At 42.5% G+C, this 15,182-nt stretch overlaps 1 protein-coding gene across 1 annotated transcript in view; it reads left to right on the top strand.

Annotated features, from left to right (window-relative positions):
* adamts3 (ADAM metallopeptidase with thrombospondin type 1 motif, 3) overlaps nt 1–15,182 on the top strand; it is a gene marked incomplete at its 5' end in the record, with an annotated part of 114,279 nt that overhangs the window by 15,956 nt on the left and 83,141 nt on the right. Inside the window, one exon of the mRNA XM_079161104.1 lies at nt 10,159–10,315. Within this exon, the coding sequence (XP_079017230.1) occupies nt 10,159–10,315 (157 nt within the window). The remainder of the gene's footprint in view (nt 1–10,158; nt 10,316–15,182) is intronic.

Here is a 15,182-nt window from a genome sequence, read left to right as displayed (position 1 = left end):
TAAGTTGCGGCTTTGAGTTAAATATCTCAACAACTATTTGATGGATTTCCATGGAATTTGGTTCAGACAGTCATGTTCCACAGATGATGACCCCCTCATGCCTTTCTTGGTCCCCTGACTTTTCCCCTGAGTAAATGCCTCAATTGCAATTTGTGTTTAGTGCTAATTAGCAAATGCTAACATGCTAAACTAAGTTAGTGAACATGGTGAACATTACTCTTGCAGAAATACACTCTTTTTTTAGTACAGGTATGCAATTTTCGAGCAGAGGCCTAACAATAGGGCTAGGGTTAGAAAGGTTAGCAGCAGCATGTTGGCAGTCCAAGGTCGTTTTGAGCATGTTAGCTTAGCATGCTGATATTTTGCTCAAAGCACCTCTGGTCCTCAATTAGGCGCAACTAGTTTAACTCCTTTTATCAACTGTGTATCTATCTGATTCCTTATTTCTTGTAGAATCAGGGTTTTGTGGGATAAAAGATTTGTAAACGTTTAGAGATTTTTGTTGTACCACAGCATCTATATCTTAAATATCTCTGCTTGTACTAGAGCATTGTCAGCAATGTTGCAAATCAACGATCAGGACCGCTTTCTGGCTTTAGTGGATGCCTCGACGACTGAGTCAACTCCGTCCAAGGTGTGTTTGAAAGCTCAGAGAAAAGCTAGTAAATTAACCTTTTGAGTTGAGATTATTTTGTCACACAAGATCAAGAAAGATGCTTAAATATAAAGAGTTTCTATTCACAGTGTAGTTTCACCTTATGCTGTATATTGCAATCTTTTGTAGGTGAAAACACAGCAATATTTTGACATGCTGGAGATGAAAAGCTGTCAAAATCCTGCCCTAAAACCCCAGGACCACTTTGATCTCCACTGATCTGATACAGAATAATGTAGAAAAGTACGTGAAGCACTACAGGAGATGCCACAAATCACCACAAAACGCCGTTAAAGGAGAGCTCTGATGCAGGCTGTCAAACAATGGAGATGTAATTGGCTTCACAGTCAAATACAAGTCCTTTTCAACACACATGCTGCAGCTGCGTTATGTAGAAACATTTTAAATACAGTGATTATGATAGTATAGCAGTCAAATTGAGAGCAGGGACGTCTCAATGGAAAGTGACGTCCCTCCTTGTTGTCATTGCATCTCTGACAGATTATGACTTGAGCGATCACATAGAAATGCATTTGATTTGCTGCCATTTATCGATGTGGCTCACAGCTGACATCCAGGTTTTTCCAATTCCTCCTGATTATGGAACATCAGCGCCGTGTCACATGTGAGAGGAACACGTTTTTTTTGTGCACTTTTCAGCTGCAGCATGAAGCGCATCCCCGTGCCACGAAGTGCCGGCTTGTAGTACGGCGTGACAAACAAAGTGTAAGCTGCCTGGAAATGCCTTAAAGCAACCATGAAATACTGCTTCAGCCTCGCTCATTTGTTTCCATGAAGCGGGACAGCTGGAACAAAAACCTCCTCTTACTCTGTGCTGCATGAGGGAGGATTTCTTTTTTTTCAAGCAGGGCCTTGGCAGGCAGGCAGGCAGACCGATCGACTGACAGATACAGACAGACAGAGGCTGACCTGAGAACAGCACCGACTGGGTGTCTTTGCCTGTTGATATGAACCTTTACCTCGCCAGCAGGCGCTGGAAAACTTGGCCACCTCTTAAATGTGTGTCATGTTCGGCTCTGCCAGCCAAAAGGGGTGAGGCACTCCTGTGTCTGCGGTGTGTGTGTGTGTGTGTGTGTGTGAGAGAGTGAGGCTCGCGAATGTAAACACACGCCGCAGCCCTGATGGGTAACGCATCAGTTGGAGTATCCTTTTCAGAGCAAGACGCCTGCCTGTTGGAGGACATTTGCTCCGCTGTCAGTTCCCTCCAGGCAGCTCCAGCGCCTCCGGGCGAAGACCTCGCCCTCGGATGAAAACGCTTACGATGCTGAGATTCACGCAGGGTGACAAAATGAGCAAATAAGATATGCTAATGTTTTGCTAAGGGCTACGTGTGCTCAGTGGCATAAACTTTTGGACCTTGGAGACATAAAAGGGCTTTCTGGACGTGCACAGCTCCCGACATATCTGGAGCTGCCGTTGGGGGGAAGAGGTGGGAGGGAAAAAAAGCAAAGAAAATATCCTATTTGATTCGAAAAAGAAAGCGAGCCAGTTCCTCTTTGCAGCGAGCTGTAGTCGGGCACAAGAGTCGTATTCACTAATAGTTCTTAATGTTCCCTGTTGACTTAGCCGAGGCTTGTTGCAGAGGCTTGACCCCAGAGCTGTTTGGGTATATGGTTTGAGGTACAGGAGGGGAAGGCACACCAAGATATGCAAAGCCAAGCTATTTCTTCCAAGTTTTTTCTCCCCGGCAGCCGAGGCTCCGGTCCAGCGTGTGCTGCCGGGGTGCTTTTTTTTTTTTTTTTTGATATTTATGTGTTTAAACATTTTTAATCATGACCTATATAAACTTAAGAGGAGCCCACATTTTCTGCTGTCGTAAACAGACGGGACATTGAGGGCCATTCACCGGCGGCGAGGCGTTTTATTTTTAAGTTTTCAAGTGCGGACGCTTCAGCGCCTCCTCAAAGCCTCGTGCAAATGTTTGCTCCGTTCGGCGGAGCGGCACAAAAAGACACAACTGAAATAAATTTGTATATTGTTTCTAAGAGTGCAGCCTGTGTTCACCTTTTCTCCGCCCTACACGTTTACCAAAAAAGCTTTCTTTAATTTAAATTTATTATCTGTAAAGCTAATGTTTGACTCTTTTTCCAAAACACCTCAGAAGGCAGAAGAATCAGTTTGAATACATCTGAGGCTGAACTTTAATCACAGATATGCCAGAAAAGACGAATTGAGGATACGGATAAGAGGATTCATTATCATGTGATCTGAGATATTTGAGCACATTTCTGATTATTATTATTGTGAAGCATTCTCTGAAATAGTTTCTACTTCTCCGAGACTTTCGGTCACCTCTCCCGCAAATCACAAGAAATGAACTTGTGTATTTTTTCCCCCCTTAAAGTCCCTTTAAAGGCCGGGGATGAAAATGGCAGGTAATGATGACGAAGGTTTGCTCACATTTTTGAAAGCAAACACACCTTTGAACAACACAGAGGGTGAAAGGTGGCAGTGTCCTGGCTGAATTCAGAGCCTTTTTCAACGTCGCAGTACCTCAACTTTTTTTTTTTTTTTTTTTTTTTTACGAAAGCACGTTCATACCGACCTCCTTAAGAAGTTTAGACTGAAAGAGACTGTTTTTGAAAAACTGGAGCCCTTCAGCTGAATCCCATATGTTTTTCTTGGCAGACGAGTGCTGTCTGCTTGGCCGGGGCTGATGCTGGGGATATTAAACTGATGGAACACAGGACTCTTGATCCCTTTTTTTTTGAGGGTTGTGTTTTAGGTACAACTGCGTGGGCCTCTGTCAGACACCTGCCATTGTCTCCTCCAACACCGACGACTGTGTGGCAAAAGAAATGAGCCGTCAGAAAGCCCTTCTGCTCCAGAGCCCAACTTGAGATGGGAGGGTTTTTGAGTCTTGTGTTTTTAAAGCCAGTTGTTGCACCACTTCTTTTTTTTCTTTAACTTGCAGACTTCCCTCCCGGAGACACAACCGTCCCGCTGGAGAAGTGTTTTTTTTTGTTTGTGAAAGAGATTCCTGGATGATAATTGTTAAGTAGTTTGGATCAGGGTGACGCCATGCGTGAATACTGTACATGCGGGTCTGTTCAGATAATCACATTCATGCTTTGTTCCACACATCGGTTCAACCTGAGGTTGACCTCACTGATGTTCAGCGGATTAAATTCAATCTTAAATCGTTGGGAAAAACAGCCTGGTTTGAGGTGACTGCTTTTTAAAATGCAGTCCGAAAGCTAGAGTTGGTAAATGTTCTTCAAAAACATTTAGTCATATTTGTTGAAATGCTCATGACATCCCAACAGCAATAAATAAATCAAAGAAGAAGAACTGTCTGTCACAGGGCTGTGATGAGCCTGCATGGGAAGGTGACACCTGTGGGTCCCCATAGAACAAAGGTTCATTCACATATCTTGAAGAGAGAAATGGAGAGACCCCCTTTGAACAACAAAGCCCTTTTTTTTAAATATTAGTGGGTGTCCTGGTTTCAGTTCATCATATTTTTATCTGGATGTCACGCTGCACAGTTCCCTTATTTATAGATAATTACATTATGTTACTCCAGGTAGAAGAACCACTCTACGTCCTTTCAATTATTCATCCAAATCAGCTTTCTTTAAAGAAATTCACCACGCAGAGAGAGCGGAGTCCTATTTCCTTCTATTCTGTTGTTTCTTTTCTTCTTTTTTTTCTTTATTTATTCATTTGTAGCAGCAGCTCCGACACACATGGTTCATATTCATTTATACAGTATATATATATATATGAATATGAATCATATGGGCTGTATTGATGCTTCCCTCGAGCTACAGTAGCATTGACCTTTAAATATTCCCGCTTCGTTGTCACTTTTACCAGCAGAATAAGAGCTTGTGGATCAGAAATGACACCTCTGACAGGCTTTTGAAGAGTATATTGTGATAAATCCGTTCTTCCTCTTGTGCGTACTGCAGTGGTGGAATATACCAAAGTACATTTACTCAAATACTGGCCTCAACCACAATTGTGAAGTTGCATTTTAAGCTACTTTATACTTCTATTTTTCTACATTTTGGAGTCAAATATTTTAATCTTCTGCAATTATTTTACTTTAAGTATACTTTGATGCTAATGCGTAGGTACTTATATTGGTTACAGAGTAATTCTACACTGTAGTATTGCTACTTTCACCTCAGGGAAATGTCTGAATACTTCTTCCACCTCTGGTGTGCAGTATCAGCCGGATTACTAAAAGTATAGAAAGATATTTTCATGACATGAATGAACTAAAGAGTTGTGAAAATGAACTAAATTGTGAAAATGAACTAAAGAGTTGTGAAAATGAACTAAATTGTGAAAATGAACTAAAGTGGTGTGAAAATGAACTGAAGAGTTGTGAAAATGAACTAAAGAGTTGTGAAAATGAACTAAAGAGTTGTGAAAATGAACTGGTGTCACACGGTAGAGACTCATGTCCTTTAGATCAGAGTAACTGTGGACAGTCTGCTGTGGCAGCTGAGATCCTCCCACTGCCGGAGAAGAGATGAAGGCTCTAAAGACATTTTCTCCTAATATGTGTGGTCCGTATTATAACAGCCAGAGGTCTCAGTTTCTGTGCTTCAGTCTCAGAATCCTTACAGAAGGACTGTTGAGCCAATAATATCTAATATGTCACGTAATGAGTGTGAAGTGTGTAACATCGCTGGCTGTGGTCGTCAGACACCACGTTTTTAGTTTCTATTCTTGCATGTCAGACAGGATTTGTGTCCTTGTGTGCACGTCAATAACAAAATGACACTTTGGATGGAACACCGTACCATAGTAGGCGTATTTGGACTGCGCTTCAGGCCCTGAGGCTTACAACCAAAATCCCTCCAAATATATGCAGCCAAGTTGTTCCTGAATCACCCCAAAAATACCCACATTATCTGAAACATGGGGCAGGACAGTATGAAATTCCATATTTGCATATGTTAAACTAATGATTGAGCAGCCTCGGTTATAGACATTCTGTGCAAGTTTCTAATCGCGGCAAACCGACATCCTCCCAAACTGTAGGGGGCAGTGTATCAACAGCTCTACAACGTCTACAGACACTAAATGAACCGGCCTTCACGTACCGCTCTCTTCATTTTTTTCCCTCTGCTTATAAATGTTTGGGATATATCAAATTGTTGGCCAATCCGTCTGTCTCTGTGTTTGTTCATTGAGGAGTCGGACAGATGCTAACATGGCTAAATAACTAGCATGGCTTCAAGGGAAGTCTGTCTTGTCTATTTGATCCAAACTGAAACGCTTGCTGTCATTTCTACAGTTTTCTTTTCATTGAACGTAATGAACGACTCGTTTAGCCGTCAAAATCCTACAAGCGTTGGAGACACGGCGCATGAAAAGAAAGAGGCATTGCTTTCTGCTCTGGCTGTCCTCCACTGAACAGATTCTCAGTCGACTGCTTCAAGAATAGAATACAAAATTAATTCCAGGACGGCTGTGTCCAATTACTTACTTACGTCTCCATTCAGTCAAAGTGGTGACGCTTTGCTGTGGGGCGACAGAGATTACTGAAACGCATTGCTCATTGAGACGGGGGCGGATTTCTGCTTTCTGCGGATTTCAGCTAAATATTCACAGTTTTATTTGTTCATCACAGACAAACTCAGATTAAAGAGAGTTTAAAAACTATGGGTTGCATATATATATATATATATTTATATATTTTATTCGATTTTTTGATTTTTTTGAAGCGGCACCAATCAGTGAACGAGCCGAGAGTGTTAGTCGTCTTGTGCGTCACGCTGTGGAGCAGCGTTTGATCAGCGTCTAAATGTCAGCTCTGCGTCTCATTACGTGCACCCCTGCGTGTTTATATCCGGACGCCTCGCCGTGTCTGCCTCTGCCGTGTGCTAACAAGAAGGTGGCATTTTTAGATAGTTCATAAGGTGTTAAGAGTAAAGCAGCGCCAGCGGACGGATTCACAACTTTTTCTTTTCTTATCCAATTAACCATCTCTGTCATCTGTGTGTTTGCACGGCCTGCCACCTCCTCCCACCTCCTTCCTCCGCCTGCAGAGGCTCTTTGATAGGTCTGAGCCCTAATGTATGATGAGTCTGAGTCTTATGATGGTGTTATTATTCTGAAAGAAATGCTCTGTCTCAATTGATCCTACATTGAAGCTTGTTGAAGGCTCAGATGCATCTGATTGAGACCTTCAACCTTTCTTTTTTTGGAACAAGTGAATAAAAGACGCTCCACGTTAAATTTGACTTTAATTTAAAAAATACGCCTCCGTCTGCCTCCGCTGTCAACATGCCGGTGTTGAGGTGAATTTGTTTAGCTGCGAGTGAATCGAGGTGGGAGATGAGCTCAGAGTAGATAAAGGAGAAGACGGGATGTTGGTTTTTGGGGCGTAATGCCAAGAAGAATTCATGCAGGATAATCCCTGCAGCTCGTCTCCGAACACTAGTGCTTGTGAGGAAATCGGTAGCTTAATTGGTGCATCGCTAAGCAAATCGCATTACAGCCGGACGGCATATAGGCCGAAATACAGAAAAGTGTTTAATCTGCAGCTGTGAGCGACGCCTGCAGGTGTCAGAATAATGCACAACAATAAGCAGAGGAGGAAGTCAACAATATGCTTGTTTCTTTTGTCTGTTATGCATTAATAACATCTGATGAGAAGACAAGAAGAAGAAAAAACTAGTGGAAGGAAAACGTCCAAAATACACATTAAGGTGTTTATTTCACTACTTTGTCTGTTTGCGTCTGTAGATTTTTCCTAAATTCACCAAAAGTTACCATTAGATAATGCCTCATTTGCATATTTAAACATACCATTTTAGAAACATTTTAATTAATAAAAGAGTCGTCTTAACGTCAGCATTCAACTGGGGGAGTTTCATGGTGATGCTTGTTAGTTAAAAATGTAAACCTAAGCAAGATGAAAAGAAATCCAGATCACTTTGTGAGCGACGCGGTTCTCTTTGATGAGGAAGACTCGATCCTTCTTCTTCTATCTTCATCACATCCAGTCTTGTTCTGATGACCTCTAGCTGCCATCAGAGCTGTGAACTCCACACGCCATTTGAATATAAACAGAATGTCCTGCAGCAAATTGTCCCTTTGATTCAGATTTTCTCTCAGTATGTAGCTACAATCGCTAACAAACATTCAAGGTTTAGTTGTGATTCAATTGCAAAAGCAACGTGTGGCCTTCATAGCAACCTTCACCGTAAGTCTGTTTGTCAGCGGAGCCGGATCGACTGTTTGTTTACTAGAAAACCCAACGGGGTGCGTTTCAGTGTATCCACGCCTCCGGGGCAAGTCCTCTTATCATTTAATGTAAACGCGGAGGTTTGACTGAGTAAATTAATACATTTACACACAGTTGTAGTTCATAGCAGGTAGAAGAAGATGCATTTTCAACACATTTGATGCAATTTCAGTTTGTAGCTCCTCGTGTCAACACCCAGCGATGCTGCCAAGTGACGTGTTTCAGCATCATGCCCCGGTTAGAATACTAACTATTCTATAATATATATAATATAACTCAACCCCGGTTTCCTCAATCTGGCTCTGAGCGTGTTCCCATAAAGGGGCGGAGTTTCCTGCATCTGACCAATCATGATGATGCATGATGAGGCTAATTAGTCGACAAAATCGTACAAGTCGACTAAGAGCATCTTTGGTTGACGACAGCCCGATGAGGCAGCACACACGTTTAGGATGTCTTTTGGTCATTTGGATGCACAAACATTTAAATTCCTTTTAGCTGGCCGGCTGTTGGACTATGTGCAGCACACCTCAGGACATGAATATTCTGTCCGTGGGTTCACAGTTCCATGCAGACTTAAGTTAAGAACTTAGATTGGAGTGCAGCCAGCAGTGCGTGTAAACAGGAGGAGAGAGGGAGGGGGGGGGGGAGGGGGGGCAGTGTTCGGTTGATCGGGGACTGTGGGAGTTGGAAAGGAGTTCAGTGTGCGTGTCGGTCGCAAAGCTCCATATGTGCACACAGCCCGGCGGAGTGTTAGTGGAGAGGCCAGAGCGAGGTGCAGCAGTGTAGGCCCCGGCCGACCGGCCGACCGAGAGCTGGAACAAATTCCTCTGGAGCTCTGTGAGAGGTGTCTCTGTCTGCGCACAGGTGCACAGTAGCGGCATTTTGATTTATTTCTCTTGCCTCTCTAAAGGCCGAGCGTGACCGTTTGGACATTAGTTCAGTCAACGTTCCTCCCGTCTCGTCGGATGTCGCAGCAAAGCGACCCGAGCGCCGCGTGGCCCTCACAAGCAGATCGAGCAAATTTGTGTTTTGCATCTAAATCCTCGATGAATCAAAAAGATCACACAAGGCCGAGGCTTTATCTGCATTCTGACGTCATTAACATGTTTTAAGAGTTGTACACATTCGTAGTAGCTGCGTCGGGTAGAAGCACTAATCACAGTGTAGGTGCAGTGCTGCGACACTTTTCAATAACCATCATCAATAAATGTTTTTTTACTGTAAACAAACAATGAAATAATAATTAATAAAGTGTATTAATTATTAGTAATACCATAATTTACGTTATTTTATCATTAGTTTGTGTAATATTAATTGGTTTATGAATTCTATATTATATCAAAGCTCTCGAGAGAAACTATCATATTAACATTTTATTTCTGCGCACATTATAATGACATCATATATTCTATAATAAGTCTCTGTACATGATTACCAAATTAATTTTAAAACATCTACAAACATTACATGAAACTTTGTAAAAGCATCCAGATAATGTTCATAGACAGTCAACAAACTAACCATTAACCATTAATACAGTCTTAACTAGCGTTGTAAATAACGTTAATAATGTGGATATCATTACAAAAATGTCAACGCTGAATATAAAATGTAATAATGTGTGCAACAAGAATCATTTCATTGTGTGTTAACAGTATAATAATGATCAACTTGAGCATGAACGATGGTTATTATGAAGTGTTGTCTGCAGCGCTCCCACGTGTTTTCATCGGCCTCTAGGATTGGATGAGCAGTTTGTTTGTTCATCATCTCGTTAGCCGCACAGTGTGCTCCTTTATCCGACCCTAAACAACCTGCATGACTGGCCTCGCATTGCAGGAAATCTGACGGTTGCAGGTGGCGATCACGAAGCAATTCCCTCCTCTAACGATGTGGAGCTTTCTCATCGCCACCTGCTGCTGTCGGGTAACCGGCTGGTAATTGCAGACGGAGTGTACGTTGCAGGTAAACAACAGAAAACAACATGGAGCAAAGTCACGGGGAAAGACATTCATACATTTAAGCAGGCAATTAGTACATAGAGACAATCTTGAATAAATGACTAAACATCCCATTAACGTGTCTCTTCATATATTTAATGCGTCTGTTTCGGGTGTCAGTGTGTTGTCTGTTCAGTCCAAATGAATGCAAAAGATGTCCTTGCTGCATACATTTACAGCCGCTCGGTGGAATCACCATCTTGATTTGTGACCTTGTTATCATAATCTGCCGGTGCTGAATGGTTGATAAGGGAAGCATTGTGTTGCAGGCCGGGATGATCCGCACCGACGCAGACGAGTACTTCATCGAGCCGCTGGAGCGAGGCACCCAGGAGCTGGAGCACCAGGGCCGGGTCCACGTGGTCTACCGCCGGTCCGCTCTGCTGCAGACCCCCTCCAACATCCCGGGGGACTACCAGCTACCAGGTAGGACCCACAACCACCAGGTTTCACTGCCACCGGGGCTGATACGATCACTATTGCTGCTGCTATTTCTATGACTATGATGACACTACCAGCGGCCAGTTTATATGTTCTGCTTTAAATTTGCAGATGAAGTAAGGTGTGTAGTAAGGATTCTTTAGCCAGTCAATTATTATTTGTGTAAATAATCGATGCTCAATTAAACTCAGTGACCTTTTACTTCTATTTTCTTGCTGGCGGCTGATGTTTCAGGCTCAAACACGACGGCCAAATGTGAAAAGAAAACGACTGACTTTGCTCAAGGACATAAAAATCACTTGACGATATGCCTTCACAACCATGAACAAAACAAAAAATAAACAGCTGAAGGTCAGGAAATATATATATATATATATACGTATATACAGTATATATGTGTAATGAATGAATCCCTTGAGGGCGGGTGAAGCCACATAAACCTGAAAGGAGTGTCGCCACCCGTGTGGGCCGCACACCGGACAGCAACAAGCGCTCCTCTTCTTCCACCTCATAGGAAATAAAAAACGTCCCGGTAGTGTCTCAAGCCAGTTTCCGTTGCATCTACAACTAACCTCTATAAGCATGAAAGGAGAAAGCTGGGTTGTTTTTTTTGGGGGGTATTTTTTCCTATTTTTAGGAATGGTAAAGTGATATTAGTCTGGTCCCAGATCTGCTGTATTACATACTGCCCACAATCTTTGACTGATTCAGAATTCAGCTCCGGTGTTGATGGCTTTGTGTGTGAGATAGGGAATTGGGACGTCATCTTCCTGTGCCAGAGCCAGAAAAGTTGCGAGAAAACATATTACAGAAATAACAACTTATAAACTGGTATAAATCTGTAATTTGTTATGGAAAAACATTAACTGCTCCTATTGCAAACCACTTTATCTGCTTCTGAGTGTAGACTTTGGTGACCAGACGTCCGGAATAAATCTGGGCAAATCACAAATAACGAGTCCTGCTTGTTCCAAAACGTTGACTAAACCCAGGTTTTAGTTAGTTACGCCCTTACAGAACTTGAAATACTGATCGTTGGACTGGATGATGTAGCGATTTGTTCGACACTGCACTGCAGCAAAACTGAATCACCACTTATCACTCATTAACTCATCAACAGATCATTGTTGCATCAGAGTAGAAACAGGGATCAAAGATGAGCTGTATAGGCTTTGAACTTGAGCTGCACTTGTCCTTTTTTTCCTGGTCCCTGTGATCGTCCTTTGAGAATACAGCTGAAACGTGACGCCTGTTTATTGAATTCACAATGATGGATCTGTGTGACCTTGTTTGCGTCAGTCTTGCATCAGAATGTGTGTGGTGGAACATTGTTTGGGCGTTGCCGAGACCATTTCTGACTGCGTTCTTTGTGCAGTAGTGCCGTGAATTGATAAACAACTACGCATAGCAGCGACACATATTGAAGTTGGAATTATAGCATTTTCAGAGGAAAAATGAAACCATCCATCGCTGAGCCCGGTATGTCTGGTTCTGGTGAACAATCCAGCCAAAAAAACTAAAATGTCACTGCAGGTACCGGGCGAAGTAGGGAGGGAAAGACCAGCAGATCATTGCTGCTCTACAAGATGTGAATGGGTGAATGATGACATGTAGTGTTAAACGTGCATTCTCTCTAATGTCCACCAGGGGGCGACTCCTCTGGTTGTATAGAAGTCTATGAGAAAATGACTCTACTTCTCTCTTGATTTATTACCTCAGTAAACATTGTAAACATGAGTTTATGGTCTCAATCTCTAGTTTCAAGTCTTCTTCAATACAGCATGATGTTCATTTAGTGAATGATGGTCCATTTAGAGTCACACAGACCATAAAGCAGAGGATGCTACACAGTGATTGATAGGTCGCTACCAAGGCGTCGTGTTTTCGTGCATGCAACTTTTCTTGAAGCTCTCACGGCCTCCATCAGCAAATAGGATTGATTCAAGAGAATGTCCTCCCACACTTGGAAACTGACCCAGTTCCATTTGCTAACAGGACCCAGTTAAAGGTTTTTTTCTTTTTTTTTGGTCACACAAATTGCAGCTGCTGCTATTATTATGAATTGTAATAGCTGTCACTGCTCGCTCTAAATACTCATCTTGTCCTTTATTCATACCAAACTAATGCAGCTGCGGAAGGAAACACGTCAAGTGTCACATCGACTGTGAAGGAGATCTGTGCCAATAGTTAATACTTCTTCATGTGCATCACTTTGTGTTTAGGAGCAAGTGTTTTATCAAGCATAAGGAGTCGTCAAAATGGAAATATATTCATATGTAAAGGTCTCATGTCAGACACATTAAGTGTGACATTCCCTGTGTGTGTGTGTGTTTGTGTGTGTGTGAGATTTGGCCTGATTGCTGCTTTGGAAAGCTTTTTCACGCCATTGCTGTGTTCTCTGTGTTGATTTAAAAAATAAATGTTATATATATATATATATTTATATATATATATATATATTTATATATATAAGCATGTAAGATTTACTGTTACAATACTACTTAATTTATTCATATAACGATTTATTGCAAAGTGTCTTTTTAAATGTATTGAATATCGCACACTTTGGGGTTCCATACATCCACAGAATTCCTTCGTCAAATAAATATTTCACAAAAGGAAAAACTATTAGTGGTTGAAATGTCACACTTGTGGTTCTCTGTTGGCTGTTCGTGATCATCTCGCCGGGAACGCGAGCTCCTCGGTCAACAACAGTCTCCAGGAGAGCTCAGCAATCCAACATTGTGGTGGAAATAAACACAAAGAACATCAGATTCTGCGAATGAATGGAAATACATTTTTGTTTTTATAACAGCCGCGATCAGGAAGCTGCGATGTGGAGATGCTTTCCAGCCTCCTCAGTGACAGGATGGAGGAAAAGCCAACCGAACGTATGGTCGCGTCCACACATGATGAAGGAACAGATAAGCATGTTTCATCTCTTTCCTCTTTGGAAGGATGGACTCCCCCGCTGTTCTTCTTCTCTCATGTCTCCGTCATGAAGCGCCACAGAACTGCAGGGAGGGTAAAAGAAATACGAAGAGGTTGATTTTTTTTTTGCTTTCGCACCGTGAATAAAGGCAGCAACCAATCACGTTGTGTGGAACGGATATATTCACTATAGGGTACAACAACACGGAGGACCCTTTATTTGTACACCTCTCATCATTTTAAGGCAACCTGTTGCTTCCAATTGCAGCTTTACCTTCAGGTAAAAAGAACCACAGAGCACCTTCTCTCTCTCTTTAATAAAGGGTTAACACCGATCGTGCTCGCTCCTGTGGAGGATGATTTGCACTCGACAGCTCCTCTCTTGTGATCGTTTGGTGTTGATCAAATGTCATGTCTTGATCTCGATCTGTGATAAAGTAACTAGGTTCCTCTCTCTGTGGGTGATGTGAGTCATTCCTCCTTTCTATAACAAGCACAGCTGTGATTTTTGTCTACACTCTAAAATCCCTTTAATTCTCTTAGATTTTTCGTGACATTTCATGACACTTCACTTTAAAGAATTGAATGCTTGACTTATTAAAAAACACATTTGTTCAGACTTCATCTTTCATATTGATCATACGCCGGACGAGCCAGGCTTTGATATTGCTGCATTCAATGCTGCTGATGTCGAATAGTTTCTGTGAACTTACACACTGTCTTTGCTGCAGGAAGTGAGAACAAATCAACATCCACTTTTAAAGGGGCTTCACGGGAGCAACGAGGGGAGACTGATCTCAGCGGTATTGTGCGGTTCGGGCGCTGTGTTTGTTTCAGTACCTCTTATTTCTGGCCCGAGAGTCGGATTAAGAGCAGCTGGTGTGTGTGTGTGTGTGTGTGTGTGTGTGTGTGTGTGTGTGTGTGTGAAAACAATGATGCTGAGGGACCTCAGAGGCTGGCAAATCCCAGTGACGAGGAGCTCTTCGACTAACAATGCTTGAGTATAGAGAGACATTAGATGGCTAAAAGAATATCGACTCTTTAAACTAAGTTTGTAATCAATCAATCCCGGTCGATGACCTTTGATGCCTGTCCAGTCGATGGTCTGGTGATCACAGATGGCTGATCATATGCTCTTTCTTTCTCTCTCTCGTCCAGAGGCCGTTGACGTTTCACCGCTGTAGTTATCACCACCGTCACGTATCACTCATGTGATTACTGAGCAGGTTTCTCATCAGGTTTTTTTATAACCTGGCTGCAGGGATTTGCTCCCATTCAGCCACAAGTGCATTAATGAGGTTCAGCATGGACAATGAGGTTGTCTTCAGACAGACATTAGCTCTGTTTGACAAACCCCACAGTGTTATCATGGTGCAGGCTGGTCTCATCCAACAATACAAATACGAATAACAACACTAAATCGCACACAGGAGGTCGAGGAGGTGGACGGGTCCAACAAACGGCGATCTTTGAGCCAGGAGACCGCAGCTCGTTCCCCATCTTGATGTTTCGGTCACTTAACTTCCATGGTTCTTTAAATCAAAACGACGATCTATTCCTTAACCTAAGTGTTCTGTGAAGACAGAAGTTTATTTGGAAAAGGCCGTAACGAGCGGAAACTGACACGTGTTGATGACGAGAAATGAGGAGCAACTCTTCGTAGGATATCATACGAACCGTTATGTGAGGATACGTTGCCAGAGACGGTCCTCCTACGTCAAAGCTGGCTGCATGTCACCCAGCAATGGGGCTGCATTGGTTCCAATCAAGCTCACATTCCTGTAGATTTTCTAATGTAAACTGTAGTTATTCAAGTTTTAAAACCCTTATTCAAAGGTGACAAAACTCATCTCGTCACTAGGTCCACTATTTGTAGCACCGGGGCTTTCAGTTGTATTCAATTGTCTTCATCAGCAGGTGG

The sequence above is a fragment of the Pholis gunnellus genome (assembly GCF_910591455.1).
Source record: "Pholis gunnellus genome assembly, chromosome: 6".
Classification (NCBI taxonomy): Eukaryota; Metazoa; Chordata; class Actinopteri; order Perciformes; family Pholidae; genus Pholis; species Pholis gunnellus.
Note: the sequence above shows the minus strand (reverse complement) of the source record. Positions and strands in the feature narration are given on the sequence as shown.